General features: G+C 40.5%; 1 protein-coding gene across 4 annotated transcripts in view; it reads right to left on the bottom strand.

The window, feature by feature from the left end:
• Positions 1-17237, bottom strand: part of atp6v0a1b (ATPase H+ transporting V0 subunit a1b) — a 33854-nt gene extending 16617 nt beyond the window's left edge. For 2 of the 4 annotated variants that reach the window (XM_063893844.1, XM_063893845.1), the window contains exons 1-18: positions 17169-17237; positions 15563-15725; positions 15160-15238; positions 14936-15033; positions 13835-13963; positions 13668-13750; positions 11645-11771; positions 11403-11485; positions 10634-10727; positions 9380-9592; positions 6490-6640; positions 6021-6160; positions 5766-5929; positions 5118-5208; positions 4590-4708; positions 3936-4152; positions 2764-2871; positions 1315-1515 (exon numbers count right to left, since the gene is read on the bottom strand). In XM_063893844.1, coding sequence (XP_063749914.1) covers positions 1315-1515; positions 2764-2871; positions 3936-4152; positions 4590-4708; positions 5118-5208; positions 5766-5929; positions 6021-6160; positions 6490-6640; positions 9380-9592; positions 10634-10727; positions 11403-11485; positions 11645-11771; positions 13668-13750; positions 13835-13963; positions 14936-15033; positions 15160-15238; positions 15563-15679 — 2214 coding nt within the window. In that variant the 5' untranslated portion in view covers positions 15680-15725; positions 17169-17237. The remainder of the gene's footprint in view (positions 1-1314; positions 1516-2763; positions 2872-3935; positions 4153-4589; positions 4709-5117; positions 5209-5765; positions 5930-6020; positions 6161-6489; positions 6641-9379; positions 9593-10633; positions 10728-11402; positions 11486-11644; positions 11772-13667; positions 13751-13834; positions 13964-14935; positions 15034-15159; positions 15239-15562; positions 15726-17168) is intronic. The other 2 variants (XM_063893846.1, XM_063893847.1) reach the window with 1 other exon arrangement.
• Positions 17238-19560: the final 2323 nt, after the last annotated feature.

The raw sequence follows: 19560 nt of genomic DNA, 5'->3' as shown, positions 1-19560 counted from the left end.
GGTACGACTCAAGGGAAAGTGAAATAAAGATATTACAGGGAGTAACGCAAAGAGATGGAGACTCAAGATTTATATTTAGCAAATCTTTTAATAATAACTTTGATACTTTTTAAACTAAATTAAACTAATATATTTGAATATAAGGCAGACAGCATGTCACTAAGAGAGCCCAGATACGAGAACACTCAGGTCTTCTTAACCAGAAAATAAGATATGAAAATCTTTTGTAATGTCAAACTTCCTAATTAACGCTTCTCTACTCCAGTGGATGCATTGCATACCAGCTCTTTTAGCTGGCACGCAACAAAAATACCATACTTTTTACAAGTGTGGATATCTGTCAAAAAGTGGCGTACAGGCCACGGCCGTGGCACAACTGGCTGGGGCACCTGCACCGTACGCCGGCGACCCGGGTTCGATTCCCAAACCGTGGTCCTTTCCGGATCCCACCCCGACTCTCTCTCCCACTTTCCTGTCACTCTCCTATCCGATTAAAGGCAAAAAGCCCCAAAAAAGTTGCGTACAATAAATAAATATCAAGAAATTCGAAGAGGTTAACATTAAAACTTTAGTGTCTATATCTAGTCAAAACTTAAGATTTGAAGTTAGGTTTTAAACCTTTTGAAAGCCCATCTTAAACATCAGGAAGAACTTTGATTCATTACTTTCTGCTAAGTTGGGCGGCCAGGCTGCAGTGTAATGTGCTGCACACAAAACCAAATGTTTTGACATACAGAACATTTAAATATTAATTTAAGATTGTGACAGTCCACTTTTAAAGTGACTATCACTTACTTCCAACTGGTCAGAAACAGCAGCTTGGCTTTAGGCTTCAGACTATGACGCTATGTACATAGTGTCAGTTTCTGCTCCTTGCATACGTACATGCTATGTCTTTTAAAAACAAACCTCTTTGTACACAGGAAACGTCTTGGTTAGATTTAAGAAAAGGGACATAGGTTCATGTCCATTAGTTACGTAGTAAGGTATGTTGAGGTTTCTAATTTAAAACAAGTAAACACTGACTTTTAGTTTCACACCGGACAGAAGCAGTGGTCTCCTGGTTAAATTAAGGGTCTAAAAGAGGCAGGGGTGTGTCTAAAGGGGGGCTGTTAGACTCCAGGTGCCAGTGTCTCCACTAGGCTAGGCTAACAGGGGCAATTTAAAGCACAGTGTAATTGTTTAACACTCACTTTATTTATGAGCCCTCCCATTTGGTTTAGTCCTCCCTGAACCATCTCATTAAAAAAACTGAAATCCCAGTTAGGGAAGAAGATGCAATCAGTGATGTTTGTCCATATTTCACTGTCTCACCTCATCTCCTTCCTCTGAGTGCTGGGAGAGGTGGTCATGGTCCATGATGCCAGCCTCGTCCTCCGTGGGCCCGTTGCCCACCCGCACCCCTCCGAACTTCTGTGTGCCCTGTTGGGTGAGTCCGGAGCATGATGAGGAAACGCCTGTTTGCTCTAAAGACTGCTCTAGATTCTCTGCAGGGGTTTCTTCCCTCTTCTGGGACTAGATACAAAAGCCACAAGAGCTGTGTCTAGATTAAAGCAAGCCTTAGGATGAACGCTTTTTTCATTTACTCACATTTATTTAAGAGACAGGGCACCCAGTACAGCGAGAGGAGCCTTTCATTCCAAAATGAAACAAATACAGCACTCTTACAAAACATGACACTGCTCAAAGGCTTCACTGGAGGTAAACCTAAACAAACTAGAATTTTGTAAAGTAGAGGTTGTAACTGTGAAAGTTTTAAATGCTGTAAACTCTCTGGCCAATCATACAGCACCCTCGCCATCAGGCATTGTCTGATTGGTCGGCATGCATGTAGACGAGGTTTATTAGACAGTTGCTTCCAAACTACTACTACATATATACTATGCATGTAAGAGGAGGCACAGTGTGTCAATAACTGTCTATAATGTATTCCTATATAATCTTTATATTGTGTCTATATGTATTATACTGGCATTATGTACACCAGCTCTATGGTGCATTTAAATTTGATATTACTCTATACTACATTTATAGTCTCTTTGATCCATATATACTGGTAAAACTGTATGTCCTTGCTCTTTTTTATACCTCTCTTGTGTATATTCTTATATTATACTACACATCACACGATACGTATGTGTACTCTACATTTTGCAATGAAAATAAAGTTGAGTCTAATCCAATCTAATCTAACAAGATGAGTGTAGTGCAATTCTGAGTAAAGACTTGAGTACACCTTAATATGTTTATAGGCGGAATACCGTCATTTTTTTGGTCAAAAGTCGAGCTGCTAAAAAACAGCATCTGGCACAACTTACAAAAGTTTAAATGTAGGACTCTAATAAACATGGTACTTTTTTTTGCGTTGGTTTATATTTGGTATTCATCTTAGTTCTTTATGGTTTAAATAATTGTTTTAATATTTAAATAAGTGAAAACCATGAGAGCCTCGGATCGATATATCAGGTATCTGAATAATCCATACTTGTTGCATATGGAGCTTTTTGGATTAGAACTTGTGAAATCAGTGGCAGATCATCAGCTGTTAGGGTGCCCTTAGTCTTTCTACCCAAATTTAACACCAAAATATGAGCGTTCCCAAGGCAGGCTTTAAGCATTTTTCATGGCAACACCACCAACCACGTCACACAGTACAATGTCCATTGAAATGAATGACGGAATAGGAGTAGAAAAAAAAAAGGTTATAAAATGTTATTCATCAAAGGTGGCAGAAAGGCAATAGGTGGGGTCAGATCCACATACCAGTTTGATTTTCCACAGGTGCTGCCGCCGAAGCACCATAGTTTTCACAATCAGCATACAGGGTACACATGCAAGGGCAATCAGCACCAACAAAACCTGGATCCCCATCTACAGATTCAAACAGAGAGAGGTTAACACGGAGTTGGTGATGTGCGGCAGTGATCAGGAGAAGCTGATTCCCTGAACAGATCCTGCTGAACTCCCTCACACTGCTGGGACAGAAAACACACACCACAATCTTTATTTGTCTAGTTCTCCACCCTATATAAGCTTTCTCTACTTATTTGTTGTTTTGATCTAATAACAGTAAAAGGCTGATCCGAGGACATAACAGATTTCACACGAAACCAAGATTAAAGGCTAACACTATCCAGCTGGTGGAAGGAGAGCACACTTTTCTGCAAGAATGTTCTCTGTGGTTTCCATCACATTTACAGAAGCAAAACTATTTCCAGCCAATTAAATCAAGAACAGACAGCCTCGAGTCAGCTGAACACACTGGAGATTTTTGTTTTGGTATCCAAAGCCAAATTTATAAAAGAGATGAGCACATATTGTGTGAGCACAGAGAGTCAGCTGAACAGTAAAAACAACTTTAAAAGTTCACTCTGTCAGAAACGGAGAATAGCTATAGAGACCAAAATCGTTTTGTGAAATTGTCTCTAAACTTTTATTAGGGCTATAAAATCTGGCATTTTAACATGGGTGTCTTAAGGGATCGGCTTGCTTATGGTGCCAGCCGTTCAAAGACTGCTGGTTTTTAACACTTTGGCACAGGCTTCATATTTTACCATTACTTAACTATGCTCGTTACTAGAAGGCTGTGCAAACCAGTACCCAAACAAACAGCTCACTCTGGCACTGTACAAAAAAATGTGGTTTTAGCTTTAGCTTATTTTGAATCGAATGGGCAGTCTAAAGTACTGTTCCAAAAGTCTTTACAGAAGGTTTGGATAGTAAAGGATCCTACAGTAATGAATGACTGTTCTTTAACTGGATGATTGTTGGCAATAATAACTCCTGAAAAAGTTCTCTGCAAGACACAACATCCCTACCAGCTCTGTAGATGAGACAACTCTGACTAGAAGAAAAACTGAAAGAGTTCCATCATATTAGTTAGGGAGGGGCATAAAGCTGGGAGAGGCCGAGGGGAGGATGAGGTGGGGGAGTACCTGCCCCCTGTAGAGGGGTTTGTTAGTGGGGTCGTTGTAGTTGAAGAGACACATGTTGATGAAGTGGATGAGCAAGCTGGGCGCGTCCTTGGAGGTGAAGGCATCATAGGCTGTCCACTTGTAGAAGACCAACAGGGCGAGGTATCCGAACAGGCTGGCCATGAACACGATCTCAGGGATGAAGCCCAGGAAGATGTTCAGAGGCTTCTTGAAGTACCTGAAATCAGTTAACGACACGGACAAAGCTGAAGCGCTGCTATGTCGGTGATGGAAAACCTGCTGTAACATTTATTGAATAACTGAGGATATCACTATGTTCCCATCGTTCTATGTTCCCAGGTTCCAGTGGTCTTCATATAAACATTGCAAGAGATTAGTAGGGACTTTTTCAGCAACTTGAACGGGATAAATCTGTTTAGTTACAGTCGAGATATCAATGTCTAAAGAAAAAAAAAGGAAAAGTACAGAATAATTCAATCATTGAGGGAGTCTAACATCAGAAGCTGAAAGCCGTACAGTATAGTAGACAAATCAAGTACAGACCCTTTAGCTTATAATGATTTTTCCATAAGTCTGTAAATAATGGAAGTGAAAACTGAGTTACAAATAGTTCAGATGTTGATCTTCAGCCTTGCTGTGGAGTGTAATACTTACAGGTGGTTGAAGAGACTGAGAGACACTCCGAACAGCATGTGGGTGACGCCCACGATCACAGACATCTTCATCTTGAAGGAGTTGAGGAAGGTCAGCTTGTTGGTGGCGAGGTTCCAGATCTGCAGAGATTACACAGAAAGGTAAAATGTTTGAGAACCAACTAAGCTGAGACTCTTCTGATCTTTCTTTATTTTGAATAAGGGTGTACTATCAACAAACTAAATCTATCTTTATAAACTCTGTATTATTCTCCTTTGTGGTATTTACTTTTGTTCAATCATTCAGCTCACAGATAGGTATAGTTTCATTTTTCAAAAGGCTCAATATAAAAGGCAATAAATAAAAAAGGAAATAGTTGAGGTATTGGTTGTAAATAAACTACAGTCTGTGTGTGTTCATGGTCAGCCAGAGCAACAGCGGGGCTTATGGTTTATCTACAATTGAGCTCTCTGTCACAGAGGAGAAAAAAAAGACAAACAAACTGCCAGCTACTTATTTTTGTTGTATAAGTGAATGTAAAGATTTTACCGGGTCAATTCCGAGTGGGTAAGGCCCGTTGAACACACCAGGAACAGCGGGGTCCAACTGCAGCACCCTATTTCCATCAAGTGTCTTAAACCTAGGACAGATCAGGGGGAGATGAATAAATCAAAGTGTTGGGGAAAAAAGACTGTTTACGTGCTGCAGCTTTTAGAGAAACCAGCCACACATTTTAGAATACAAACACCAACAGCATAGTAGAAATTTAAATAAAATCAATATGAATATAAATAGTAAGATAACATAGAAAAGAGAGGGTGGAGAAAGACTGGTGTTAAACACAAGTCACATTTATTTCTTTCAAATATCTGTAATATTAGTTTTCTACGGAATGAATCCGTACAATTGTTCTACTCATTTTAGCAGAGTTTAGTTGGCAGATAAGTGAGCACAGATCTAAGTGAACAAGACCATGCAAAGAAAGTAATCCTGCAGATGGTTGTTGTTCATCAGAAATAGTTACTCCATATAACGTTAACAAAGCCACATTTCATTTTTTGCAATTTTCATGTAACAAGAAAAACAAGACCTAGGCATTGTTGTTAAATTCATTTTAGATTTGTAGTAGATTTACTAGATTAATAGGGGAAAACTCTCAAACAGAATCAGTATAAGCAGAAGGGATGTATGACTTACGTCCAGTTGGCTCCTTTAATACTGAACATGGGCCTGACGCTCCATCCAGAGCCAAACATGTTGAGTGACTTGGAGAAGCAGTCGTTGTAAATGATCCCGGTGTACATGGAGAAGATCCCCATCAGCAGGATGATGTAGCGACCAGCAAACACCATGTTGAACATCTACGGAGACACACACCGACTTAGAACTCTCACATGTGTACAGTTAATATGTGTACTGTAAGGTTGAGTTGCTGAGCTGATTCGTCTGTACCTCGTTGTCACTCTTCTGGGCGACGAGGCGACTCTCTCTGATGACAAGGTAGAGGGCAGCACAGGTCATCAGTGTGCCGTGACCCATGTCCCCGAACATCACGGCAAACAGGAAGGGGAAGGTGATGATGGTGTATGGAGCTGTTACAGGTGACAATCAGACACAAAACTCCATCAAAACCACCCAGATATTCATTCAGTCAATTATCAATTAGTATAATTGGATTTTAAGTAAGTAAAAGGTATTAATTCCACATGTAAAAAAGTCCATAACAATCTTACTATTCAATCAATGCAGCATCAAAGCAAGATTCTTAGAGAAAGAGAGTTACTGTTATATCCCAAGAGGGGTCTCTCTCTGAAGTTTAGAGGAATGCCTCTGCACCTCATCAGTAAAGCCCTGTAGCTTGCATTATGACAAAATGAGAAAATAATATAATAAAAACATGTTGCTGCAATTTCTGTATCACCTGGATTGATTTCCCGGTAGTTCCCGATGCCGTAGGCATCCACGATATTCTGGAAGCCTGACGTGAACTTGTTGGTCTTGTTGAAGGTGGGCGGGGTTTGCTTGGTTTGCATCCTGTTGAGAATGGACGGCACAGTGGAGCCGCTCCTCTCCTGTCAAAGAGAGTCCAGGTACATGTTGTAGCAGTAAGAACAGATACCAGGGGGGTCCATACAACCTCAGGACATGCCCTACAACTACTAAATTCACTAAATGCATGTCAAAAATTCCTCCTGTAGCCTTTAAATGCATGTTTTGGCTTTTCAACTTGTAATTCAAGTGTATCAAAAAAATGTTTTGCACAATGTTATTCTCCAAAAGGCAAGCTTTTGTACCAACTAATGATTTTGGAACTTTAATTTGATTGGTGTGATCCTGTTGTAGTTTAGTGGGCAGGAACTAAACTGAATTCATAATCATTTTAGTTCCAACAGCCTGACAGAAAATCTTAAGTACAGTTAAGACATGAACCAAGGGGGGCCCAAGAAAGTATTCCCTAAAGCCCAGGGCAAGATATCCCTGTGACAGTGCTTATTGCCATGTCATCCTTGATTGTGTCCATATAGATTTAATAATAATAATAATAATACATTTTATTTGTAAGCGCTTTTCAATCACTCAAAGACACTTTACAGATGAAAAATAAGTAATTAAAATACATTTAAAAACACAGAAACACAAGAAAACGCAGAGAAGTAGATACATTGTAAATAGAACAGCACAATACAACAGTCAGACAGAACAAAAACAGAATTAGGAAAAGTGGTGGTTAAGAATTATAGGCAGAGTGGAACAGGTGTGTTTTGAGTAGTGATTTGAAAAGTGTGAGGTCATTGCAGTCACGGATGTGGTTGGGGAGGGAATTCCAGAGGGTAGGGGCAGCAACGGAGAAGGCTCTGTCTCCCCAGGTTCTGTGCTTGGTTTTAGGGACAGTGAGGAGGTTGGCATCAGAGGAGCGGAGGTGACGGGGAGGGGTGTAGTGGTGGAGCAGGTCAGTGAGGTAGGAGGGGGCCTGGTTGTGGAGGGCTTTGTGGGTGAGAAGGAGGAGTTTGAATTGAATACGCTGAGGGACGGGGAGCCAGTGGAGGTTCTGGAGGACAGGGGTGATATGATCGCGTGAACGGGTGTGGGTGAGAAGACGGGCGGCGGAGTTTTGAATGTATTGGAGTTTATGGAGGAGTTTGGAGGTTGTACCATAGAAAATGCTGTTGCAGTAGTCGAGGCGGGATGTAATGAAGGCGTGGATCAGGGTTTCGGCGGCAGTGAAAGATAGTGACGGGCGGAGGCGGGAGATGTTTTTGAGGTGAAAGAAGGCTGTTTTGGTGACTTGTTTGATGTGATGGTTGAAGCTGAGGTTATTGTCGAAGATGATACCAAGGTTGCGGCAGAGGGGGGAGGGGGACAGTGTGGAGTTGTTGACAGTGAGGTGGAAATCTTGAGCTGTTTGGGTGAGGGAATTTGGACCAATGAGGATCATATCAGATTTGTCGTAGTTTAGTTGTAAAAAGTTTTCTTGCATCCAGGTTTTAATTTCCGAAAGGCAGTTTGACAGGATGGAGTGGGTTACAGGGGTGATGGATTTTGTTGAAATGTATAGTTGGATGTCGTCAGCGTAGCAGTGGAAATGGATACCAGGGCGACGGATGATTTGGCCAAGGGGAAGGAGGTAGACGATGAAGAGGAGAGGACCAAGCACAGAACCCTGGGGGACGCCTTGGGACAGGGGAGCAGTTGTGGAGGAGCAGTTGTTGACATAGATGAACTGTTTTCTGTCAGTGAGGTAGGAGTGTAACCAGGTGAGGGCAGTGTCGGTGATGTTGAGAAGGGATTTCAGGCGGGAGAGTAGGATAGAATGGTTGATGGTGTCGAAGGCGGCGGAGAGATCAAGGAGGATGAGAATGGAGAGTAGGCCGGAGTCGGAGGAGAGAAGGAGGTCATTTGTGATTTTGAGGAGGGCGGTTTCGGTGCTGTGTTGGGTGCGGAATCCAGATTGAAATTGTTCAAAGAGGTCATTATTGTTGAGGTGGGATTTGATTTGAGAGGCAACGACGCGTTCCAGTATTTTTGACAGAAATGGGAGGTTGGAAATGGGCCGGAAATTGTTCATGATGTCAGGGTTTAGACCGGGTTTTTTGATGATGGGGGTGACAGCAGCTAGTTTGAGTGAAGGGGGAACGGAGGGAAAGCTGAGGGAGGAGTTGATGATTTTGCAAATAAGTGGGGCGATGGTGGGGAAACAGTACTTAACAAGAGAGGATGGGATGGGATCTAATGTGCAGGTAGAAGTTTTCATGGTTGAGATGATTCTGGATAGGTCGGCCGGGGAGGTAAGTGTGAATTTGGAAAGGGGTATGGAGGTAAGAGGGGTGGATGGGAGTGCGGAGGGTAGAGGGGTGGGGGAGGCGGTTAGTGAACTGTAGATCGTATCAATTTTGGTTTGGAAGAATGAGAGGAAAGAATTGCATTTATCTACGGTAAAGGAGTTCGAGATGTTGTCGATGGGGTTTAGAAGTTTGTTAACAGTGGAAAAGAGAGCCTTGTGGTTGTTTGAGCCGGTGTGAATGAGGTTTGAGTAGTATGCGGAGCGGGCAGTGTTGAGGGCGGCTTTGTACTGTAGAAGGTGATCTGTGTAGGCTTGGAGATGGACTGTTAAACCGGTTTTTTTTAAGAAGCTTTAGACAAAGAAACAAAGGTATAATATGGGAAATAACATCTGAAGACATACTTCGCATGTAGCTCATGGCTTTATTGATGCAACGTGTGCAGGACAAGCAGAGAGAAATATGAGACCTCTACACTTCACATATAACAAGAAGATGAAAGTGAGGTGAATAAATACACAACCAACTGACCGTCCCTCTGCGCAGTGCGAACTGGATGGAGTCCAGGTCAGAGACGGGACACCACACCTCAGCAATCAGACACTTCTGGGTGACGTCGATGTTGCACAGGTTGAGGGTGTGGTAGATGGCCTTCATCTTCCTCACCTTGATGAACCACACCCGCATGGTCTTGGAGGCGGCCTGCAGCACTCGCTGACGGTGGTCCTCTGTTTGGTTCAGCACCTACAGCAGCAGGGTGGAGACATTAGTTTTAAGGTTAAAGACCCTGGTCCAGTCAACCCTGGATATTTGGATGGTGTGGGCTTGATAGTGGAGGAGGTTCAACTAATATGAGTTGTTATGGTGATTTAAGTGGTTGCCATGGCACAGAAATCATTAGTTTGGTATGTCATTTATTGAATTATTATTGATATATATATTTTTAAACAATTTGAAGTTATTTCTTCTCATCTCTGTGTTGCATGGCGTTCTTGTTATGCAAGCGTATTATGGGCTTAACATCTGACATGTGCAGTATTTGTAAAGTAAACATGTTGACGAAAGGTAGAAATTGATTCATTTGACTGTACGTATATCTCTTAGGCTCAGGTCATTTGTAATCTTGTAGACTGTTGCTTTTATTGCTTTTAAATGATCTATTGTTTGTACTTGTACTTGTTTTATGGTGTGTGAGCTGAGCTTTGGGATTTTTTTATGTTTGTTTGTTTGTTTGTTTGACTGTACAGCACTTTGGTCTGGAGGTTGTAAAAGTGCTTTATAAATACATCTGTATTGCATTGTATTTGTAATGCACATAGTTCAATTTGTAAACCTGAGTGTAATTCAGTAGAGTTGAATACATTGTATTTGATTGACAGGCTCAGGCTAGAGCAGACCTCTCAAGCAGAGCCAGGCTTTTTTCCAGACTCAGTAAGGGCACACTTTGGGAAACCACAACACTGTGAGACAGAACAAAGCTGTTTCACGGATAAGAACTAATGCACAAGAAAACACCCCTCTACATTATCAGGGCTTTTGTTATTTGATAGACAATAAACGTTCTGAGGGAAACTGAGCCTGTACACAGACATCCTGTTTGGCAAAGTCTCTGACTCATTTCTTGTTGTTAAGTCAGCTGCAGAGTAACAAAGGGTGCAAAGAACCTCTGTAAGCATTATTAAATAAACTGCCCCTCATTTTGTTCTATTTTTATTTATATTGGTTTTGAAGGTGTGTGTAGGGCCAGTGATGAGTGCTAAAGATCCTTTATTGTGACAAACGAACCATCTGGAGGTCATCGATGCGGCTGTTGACTCCGGCCAGCATCTCCTTCCTCTCCTGTGGGGTCTCTGGGCACGGGTAGAGAGAGGCACGGAACCTGGAAAAATACACAACATATGAAACACACACTCACACAGAACTACTTTCTACTGTTCTACAGGAATTCTTGCACGGTGGAGATGACGAAAACAAGTACTCCGGATATTCAGTACTGCATTACAATTGACAAATACAAAATAATGGTCAACATTGAAGCAGAAGAGGCTGTAAATATCAATTTTGAGTCCCTAATATGACTCTGAAACCTACATTCTGATAACAAATAGCATTTATTATGTTTGCTTAACCCTCTCTGCCTGGTAAAAATTCAGGCCTTTCAAACTCTTAAGGACTTTTAAGTATAGATTTAGTTATGACTAGTTTAAAATGTGCCTGTTAATGCCCAGAAATCCTGGATGGTGTTCAGCATCAAGTGTGAACCACAGCAGTACTGTGAGAGCATATTCCTTAAATGGCCACTAGATGTTAGCGCCAAGAAAATGCTGACCATTTCAAATGTTGACCAGGCTTGTCCACTTCTTCCTCTGGTCTATGATGGCCTGTTTGCTAGTCTGGATAAACAGCATGCTTATGGATCCCACTGTTATCGTCCTAACCATAGTCTTCCCCTTCTGGTACCAGCATTTAACTCCAACCCTGACTTTCATTGTCATTTTTACTTTATTTCATAATATCTCATGCAATATTCTGAATGATTCTCAGTCACACCCACCCCTCACAGATCTTCTTCACCCTGTTCTTCAGCTGGTCTCCTTGGAAGAAGATAATGAACACTGATTTGACGACTTGGTCTCCCTGTTGGACAGAGAAGAAGTTTTTAAAAACTGAAATGGTGGATCTGTATATGTAAATTAAAACGGTTACAAATGACACAGATTTGTGTATGCTTCTTTGTATTTTTTGTCTTAATATGTATTTCTTCTCATCTCTATGATGTAAGTGAAGTGTGCTGACCGTGGCTGGGTCCTCCAAAGGATCCTCAATCTCTGCCTTCCTTAAGAAGACGTTTCCCCGACACACTCTCCACAGCATCCTCTCAAAGGTTGGAATCCTCTCCCTGCTGATCACTCCGGCCACAAACCTGAACAGACAACACAAATAAGCAATCAGAGCAAAAGAAAACAAACCACAGAAATCTCCTTCACATTCAGTCTTTTGCTTTGAAGCAGGACCATGTACAGTACAGTGGAGGAAATAAGTATTTTATCTCCTGCCAATTTAGTTAGTTTACCCACTTACAAAGACATGAACAGTTTGTCATTTTTATGGTAGGTTTATTTTTTGCAGTGAGAGACAGAATATCAAAAACAAATCCAGAAATGTACATTAAAAAAAAGGTATAAATTAATGTGCATTTAATTGGGGGAAATAAGTATTTGATCCCCTTACAACCAACAAAGATTCCCCAAGGACCAGTTACATAAGTCTTCACACTTTAAGAACGTACTCCTGATATCAACTCTTAACCTGGATAAAAGACACCTGTCCACAGTCAATAAATCAGATTACAACCTCTCCACAATCGGAAGACCAGAGACAGGTCTCGTGATCATGGTGGAACTAATGTCTAAGGACATCAGGGACCAGATTGTAGACCGGCACAAGACTGCAATAGAAGACAAGACCACCAGCAAGCAGCTTGAAGAGAGACAACTGGTTTGATTATTAGAAGATGGAAGAAGCACAAAATGACCATCAATCGCCCTCAATCTGGGGCTCCACGATCAATGATCATGAAAAAGGTGAGGGGTCAGCCAATAACTACAAGAGGGACGTGTTAATGATCTGAAGTCAGCTGGGACCACAGTCACCAAGAAAACTATTGGTAACACACCATAATGGATTCAAATCCTGCAGCGCCCACAAGGTCCCCTGCTCAAGAAGGCACATGTACAGGCCGTCTGAAGTCTGCCAGTGATCCTCTGAATGATTCAGAGAAGGCTTATGGGAAGGTGATGTGGTCAGATGAGACCAGAATCAAGATCTTTGGCATCAACTCCACATGTAGTGTTTGGAGGAAGAGAGATGCTGCCTATGGCGCCAAGAACATGCATGGAGGTGGAAACATGATGCTGTGGGGGGGTTTCTCTGCTAAGGGGACAAGGCCATTCACCGCATCGAGGGGATGATTGAGGGGGCCATGTAAATATTGGCTGATAACTTCCTTCCCTCAGCCAGGACACTGAAAATGGGGCATGGATAGATCTTCCAGCACGACAATTACCCAAAACATACGGCTAAAGCAACTAAGGAGTGACTAAAGAAGAAGCCCATTAAGGTTATGGAGGGGCCTAGCCAATCTCCGGACCAACATCCCATAGAAAATCTGTGGAGGGAGCTGAAGCTTCCAGTGGCAAAACATCAGCCTCCAAACCTTGAGGATTTTGAGAGAATCTGCAGAGAGGAGAGGACTACAAGAAACATCTGACCTCTGTGCTGTCCAACAAGGCTTTCTCCACCAAGGCATGTTTTGCAAGGGGATCAAATACTTATTTCCCCCAATTAAATGCACATTAATTTATACCTTTTTTTTAATCTACATTTCTGGATTTGTTTTTGATATTCTGTCTCTCACTGCAAAAATAAACCTATCATAAAAATGACAGACTGTTCATTTCTTTGTAAGTGGGTAAACTAACTAAATTGGCAGAGGAACAAATACTTCCACTGTATATGTTCAATACCCAAATCAAATCATCCTTGGTAAGGTGTGGCTTATTTTATAGCCACCGGGTATTTTAAAAAGCATGTAAAATGTTTCAAACAATGGTAAACACATCATAGAGCACACTTCTATCATTACAAATGGGAGGTTTTGTTTGTAAAATGCAAAAGGACACAAATGTAAGCGAAAATATATATTTTTGGCGTCCAATTGACCACAAAAATATGTAATCATAAGCTATTTGTATTAGTATTCCAATATTTGCCAAGAAAAGTGGTGAATGTGTATTAGAGAATATGATGCAGTCATTACCCCAGTCTGAGTGGGGCCCCTCGACCCCCCTCATTGCCCTCCATCAGGGAGGAAGACTCCTCCAGCAGGTTGGGATCCTCCATCTATCAGTTACACGAGGAAGACCTCAGTTACTTTATTTAGCACATGAATTATGTGTTGTGGCGTGAACGTCTGAGAGAGCAAACCTCATCAAAGAACTGCTGTGTTCGGCGAAGGATGTGTTTGAGCTCCGTCAGCTCCAGGAAGTTCTTCTTCAGGGCCTCCTGGTTGGTGTTGATCTCCTTCAGCTCATTCTCAAGCTTCTCAAAGGTGGCCTGCCAGTCACAATGAGCAGTTTAAATACACGATAAACACCATACTCTAAACAAATGTGCATCATTACTGTTGAAAAAATATCCTGCATATTGTTTATTCTGTATATAAAAATGTAAATGCATGAACCTTAAATAACTAACCACTTCATCATGCTTTAATGTGTAACAGAAAAGTATTTTGCTCACTAACTTACTTTAATAATATCATTGTGTAATTCTTAGTTGTTAATTTGTATCTCTATGTACTGGCTTTCACGACTTTGCAAAGCTTGGGAAAAGTCCTTATTGAGAAGATTTGTTTCATCTTCTGTTGGACTAAGAACATCCTGATACTGCCTCCCTACCTTCCAGAATTCTCCTTTCATTATTGCCCAAGCTCAACCCCGCCTTTCTGCTATCTGTGTTTAAATATGCAACGCAAACTCTATTCTGCTTCTTTCTTTCTGCAGACAGTATGCGCTCTGTATGACTGACTGACCTTTCTTGCAAGAAAAAACCACCCCGAAAACAGCTGAATGGTTTGATTCTTTATCCACTTTTGATGAATAAAAATGCCAGCACAAATGAGAGTAGTCTCTGTCTGTGTGTCCGACACTTCGACTGTTATAATTCACGTTTGTTGTTAATGTTGCTGAGGACCAGAGGACTATTGGATTAGCAGTTCTGTAGAAAACTGAAAAAATGCAACCACCTGCTAAGCTGAAAATGGCAAATAGATACACATCGGAAACAAATGTCTCTTTTACAGCCTTCACAAGAGCCACATACAGTACGCAGGACTCTTTACAACACAGAGCCATGAGAGGAGAATGTGTCTTTTCAAATTGTATTTGATACTGACTGTGTTTCGTTTGAAATGTGAAAGTTTAAAATGCTTTTTTGGGGGTAAAATCAAAGCCATATAAAGTGTGTATTGATCATCCATTGTGTGTCAATGCATCTCATAATAACTACAGATGGTTGGCTGATTACCTCTAGGTCGATCATGTCCCTGGGAAAGGGCACCTCTGGATTCTCTCCGGTGTCCACAGTTGGGATAGCAGCTTTCTTGATCTCTTTCTCCACAAACCCTGTTCAAAGAGAATTTATAATTTAATACCAATGTAAATGTTCTTTATGTTTTTACAGATTAGTGTTTCTCACTCACACAACTGCAATTTTGAAAAAAAAAATGCAGGATTAGTCTCATTACTTACTCAGTTTCCTGTCCATCTCCTCACATCTCCTCACTTCATTCACAAACTTGCGCTGGAACACGTTTACATCAGGATTGAGCTGTGGGTGGACAAAAATATGGGAACATTAATTAGTATATCATTGACACAATAGTTATGGATATGTATCTAAAACTTAGTGACTAATAATGACAAAAATACTCTTTTTGAAGACAATATACAGTACATTATGGAATGAGATTATTTCTGCATCCAGAGGAGCTGAAAATAGCATAGGTTTCAATGTTTCAAGGTTTCAAGGTTTCAAGGTTTTATTGGTCATATGCACAGCATATACAACGTATATGTTGGCAATGAAAATCTTATGTCCCATGTTCCTCCAACAACTCAACATACATGGTAGCATGGGAACATTCATACTCACATCCCTGAACTGGACCATGCCCAGTTCTCCCAGCTCACTGACACAGCAGTAGGCCGCCTCTGACTGGAGGAAGAGCTGGGCCAGGGTCATCTCCTCGCTCCTGAACAGTTCCCCCATGATGACAAGCTCACTCCACCACCACTAGAATGAAGAAGAACTGCACCTAGTGCCAAAGTAATGTAGAAGAAAGAAAGATTATTAAAATATATTCATCATTATTTTGGAAAAGGTTGAGTCAAAAAACCAAAAAGACGTTTTCTTTATACGTTACAGTAATACAAATTGAAACTGTACATAAAAACAACTTTCTCATACAGTATGATTTTATAATGCTATATTTAATATACAACATTGTTTTGTGTTGTAATCAAGGCATGGTTAACAACAGGAAAAAGCAAGCAAACATATGTCTGCAACTAACGGTTATTTTCATTATAGAATAATCTGACAAGGGTCACATCTTCATGTTTTGGCAAACCAAAAAAACCAAGATCCCAAAAATATTCAGCAAAGAAAAACTGGAATTAGTGAATTTTTGCTTTTAAAATAACAGAGATTATAGATGGACGGACAGACAGACAGACAGACAGACAGACAGACAGACAGACAGACAGACAGACAGACAGACAGACAGACAGACAGACAGACAGACAGACAAACAGACAGACAGACAGACAGACAAACAGACAGACAGACAGACAGACAGATCTAGCATAACATATGGTGGTCATTGATGTAAATATGTACAGTGCAGTTTAGTCATTGTTAATACTAAACAAGATTCTGAGGTATTTTTGCATAACTCATATGCACAGTAGATAGCCTATATTTAGGAAGATGCTAAAGCTAAAATGAAAGGGAATGGCACAGGATGGATAACGTTATAATAATAGTTCACACACAACGCAATCACGTAGCCAAACGAACAGGCAGCTGAATTAGTATTAAGTAATCATTATCACTATAAATACTGCTGTGCTTTAAAAAAAAAAAGTAGCTTAATGTTAGCCCCAGCTAGCATGCAGAGGCTCTGTGATGTCGCAGCATCATGATGCTGTGCTCTGCCCTTCACTGAAGGACGCCATGATGATGCTGCTGCTGCTGCTGCATCCGGCCTGCCGCTCTGCATCTGTCATCTAATATCATCCCTCCTTTCACAAGCAACACCCAATTCATGACATATAATAACAAATATGTTTACGTTTATGCCTTTTTTCTACTACACATACATGTCATACCCAATAAAGTCCCATGACCAGAATAGGATTTAGATATTTAACAGGTTAGGAATAGCGTTCGGACGCTGTAGTAGAATACAGCCTACATTTTAAAACGAGGACCACTCAGTTATTTTTGAGAAACACACATTTGTAAACGTAAAAAAAAAAAAAAAAAACATTTGCGAACATGAGGCGCGAGGGAAAATAGGACGAAGGAGACGAAGAAAACAGATGGCGGTGATATTGTATCACTGTCCTCACAACCCACACGTCTAAATATGTAATTTGTTGAATTATAATTCCTAATACCCCCCCTGACATTATGTCTGAAACACTAAAACTACAGAATTTGACATAAGAGACGTTTAAAATGTATATTTAATCACCTGTAAAGGATGCAGCTGGATGCTGAGGACCAGGGCAGTGAGTGAAGCTAGATACAGTTGACCGGAAACACACCTCAATGTGGACGATTTCAAAGTAAAAGCATAACGTATTTATCCCACTTTTTGAACTTAACAAAAAAAGGATAATGATATATCGATTTGGAATGCGTTTCATATACACATTTATAATAATAATAAATCACCCAACTTGGGACATGGAATTGCTCCATTCTTTTTCTATCATGATGGTACAATTATTCTCATGGTAGTTTTATTTAGAAAATCCAAACCAGAAGCACATTTCTAAAATCCGTGATTTTAGGAGTCATGATTACCAGCAATGATGGATCATGTCATTCATTCATTCACATATATACAGATTTATATAAATAAATACACATCGAAAAAGGCCTTTTTAATAAGAAATGCATATAATGAGAACCTAAAGGTAACAAACTTTGTATTGAATACATGTCATCTACATACATCTATTGTATGCATGTCCTAATATTGGACCTCTTTATTCCATGCTGTTATTGCTCATGGAGATCAGAGGTGGGAAAAGTACTCAGATCTTGTGGTAGTAATACTCTGTTACAGTAAAAGTCCTGCAATCAAAATGTTAGTAAAAAAAGTATTCTCATCAAAATGTACTTAAAGTAGCGACAGTAAAAGTAGTCATTGTTTGATTGGTCCATTTCAGAATAATATATCAGATATGTTTTATAATTATTGATCATTAAAGTGTTCTCAGAGCTGGTAAAGGTACAGCTAGTTTTAATGGCTTTGTATACTGCAGGGTAGCTGCTGGATTTACTCCAGGTGAACTAAAGTCTGATTTAAGGGCTGATTATATTTACCATCATTAATCCACATCTGTAACTAAAGGGATTAAATACATGTAGTGGAGAAAAGTACACGATTTGCCTCTGAATTGTAGTGGAAGTAGAAGTACAAAGTTGCATAAAAAGTAAACACTCAAGTAAAGTACAAGTATCTCACATTTGTACTTAAGTACAGTATAGAGCTTTATTGGCTGGTATGTGTGCATATCATGGACTGTGTATAAGTACACATACAAGGTATTTGACTCTGTAAATGTACCTAACACACATGGTTGCACTGTATATGTAAAAACAAATACCATAAAGCTAGACTTTCCATCTCACATTAGTAGCAATCTGGGTAAATCTCAAAAGCTAGAATTATGATCATTCCAGCACAGTGAATGATACAGAGAACAGATTGAAAGTAAATTCTTCCGTGGGATCTTCTTTATGATTGATATAAATAGAATCTTCATTTTACACGTAATCTAAAAGGAATGGTTGTTTTGCACGTATTTGACTGGCCACAGTAGAGCCTTGCTGGATGTTAATGTCAGTCTGAACATTGGCAAAAACAACGCTATAAGAGTTTACAAGACACTGATCAAAAACAGAGATCATGTGGGCCGCTAATCCAACAGAAACTAGGCTCAAAGGACATGAGGGGGCCTACAGAACTAGGGCAAATACTCTGTTGGTTCATTACTAATATTAACACCTTTCACATCACACAGCCTCATTGGATCTTGTGCTATTTTAAAAATATTGATCATAGCAGCCTTTATTTTCCAACCATTAATCAGTCATGTTATTGAGATTTATTGCCCCCTTCATTTTTCACGGTCTGTACTATATCAAACTCTGATTAGATGATCGTCCTTGTTCCAGCTTGTGTCTGTAAGATGCTTATGACACAATTTTTATTACCTCGAACAAAGTGCTACCAAAACCATTCCTCAGGGTCTTGAGAATAAAGTCTACCAGATGTGGTGGAATACTGCACAACTGGCCAAGCGTTGAGTCAGTACTAACAAGATCCTGTAGAATTTTCCCCCTACAAACAGCCACAGCAGCGTTTTACCCCCTTTCATTACACATGGAGCCGGGTTTAAACCAGGACACTGGCTGGTTGCCAGCAGGCAGTTTTGGAAACATGCAACTCCCATAATGTACATAAATTACTGCGGCAGACCTAAACAGCTTTTATAGCTTTCGGCCTCGTTCCGGGGTGCCCTGTGTATGCATTAAAATGCTTTTCTAAATGTTTGTTTGCTGTGTAGAAGAGAGCAGAGCATGCCACAGAGACTTACATCGAGTAAAAATCTAGGTTCTGAATGGAAGGTGCTCTTTGGCAAACGGCTTACCATGAACTCCACATAAGAGATTGACTCTTTATAAGCTTGCTCATGAGCAGTTGTGGAAAGATCACTCCACCACACCCAATGAAACAAGTCTTTCTTCAAAGATGAAGAAGCGTGATGCTAGTCAGGGCTGCAGCCTCTCTCGTGAAGATGAGAGAGTTATCTTTTTGAACAAAGCAGCAACCTCAGACTCGGAAAGTGAAG

The sequence above is a fragment of the Eleginops maclovinus genome, chromosome 10 (genome assembly GCF_036324505.1).
Source record: "Eleginops maclovinus isolate JMC-PN-2008 ecotype Puerto Natales chromosome 10, JC_Emac_rtc_rv5, whole genome shotgun sequence".
Lineage (NCBI taxonomy): Eukaryota > Metazoa > Chordata > Actinopteri > Perciformes > Eleginopidae > Eleginops > Eleginops maclovinus.
Note: the sequence above shows the minus strand (reverse complement) of the source record. Positions and strands in the feature narration are given on the sequence as shown.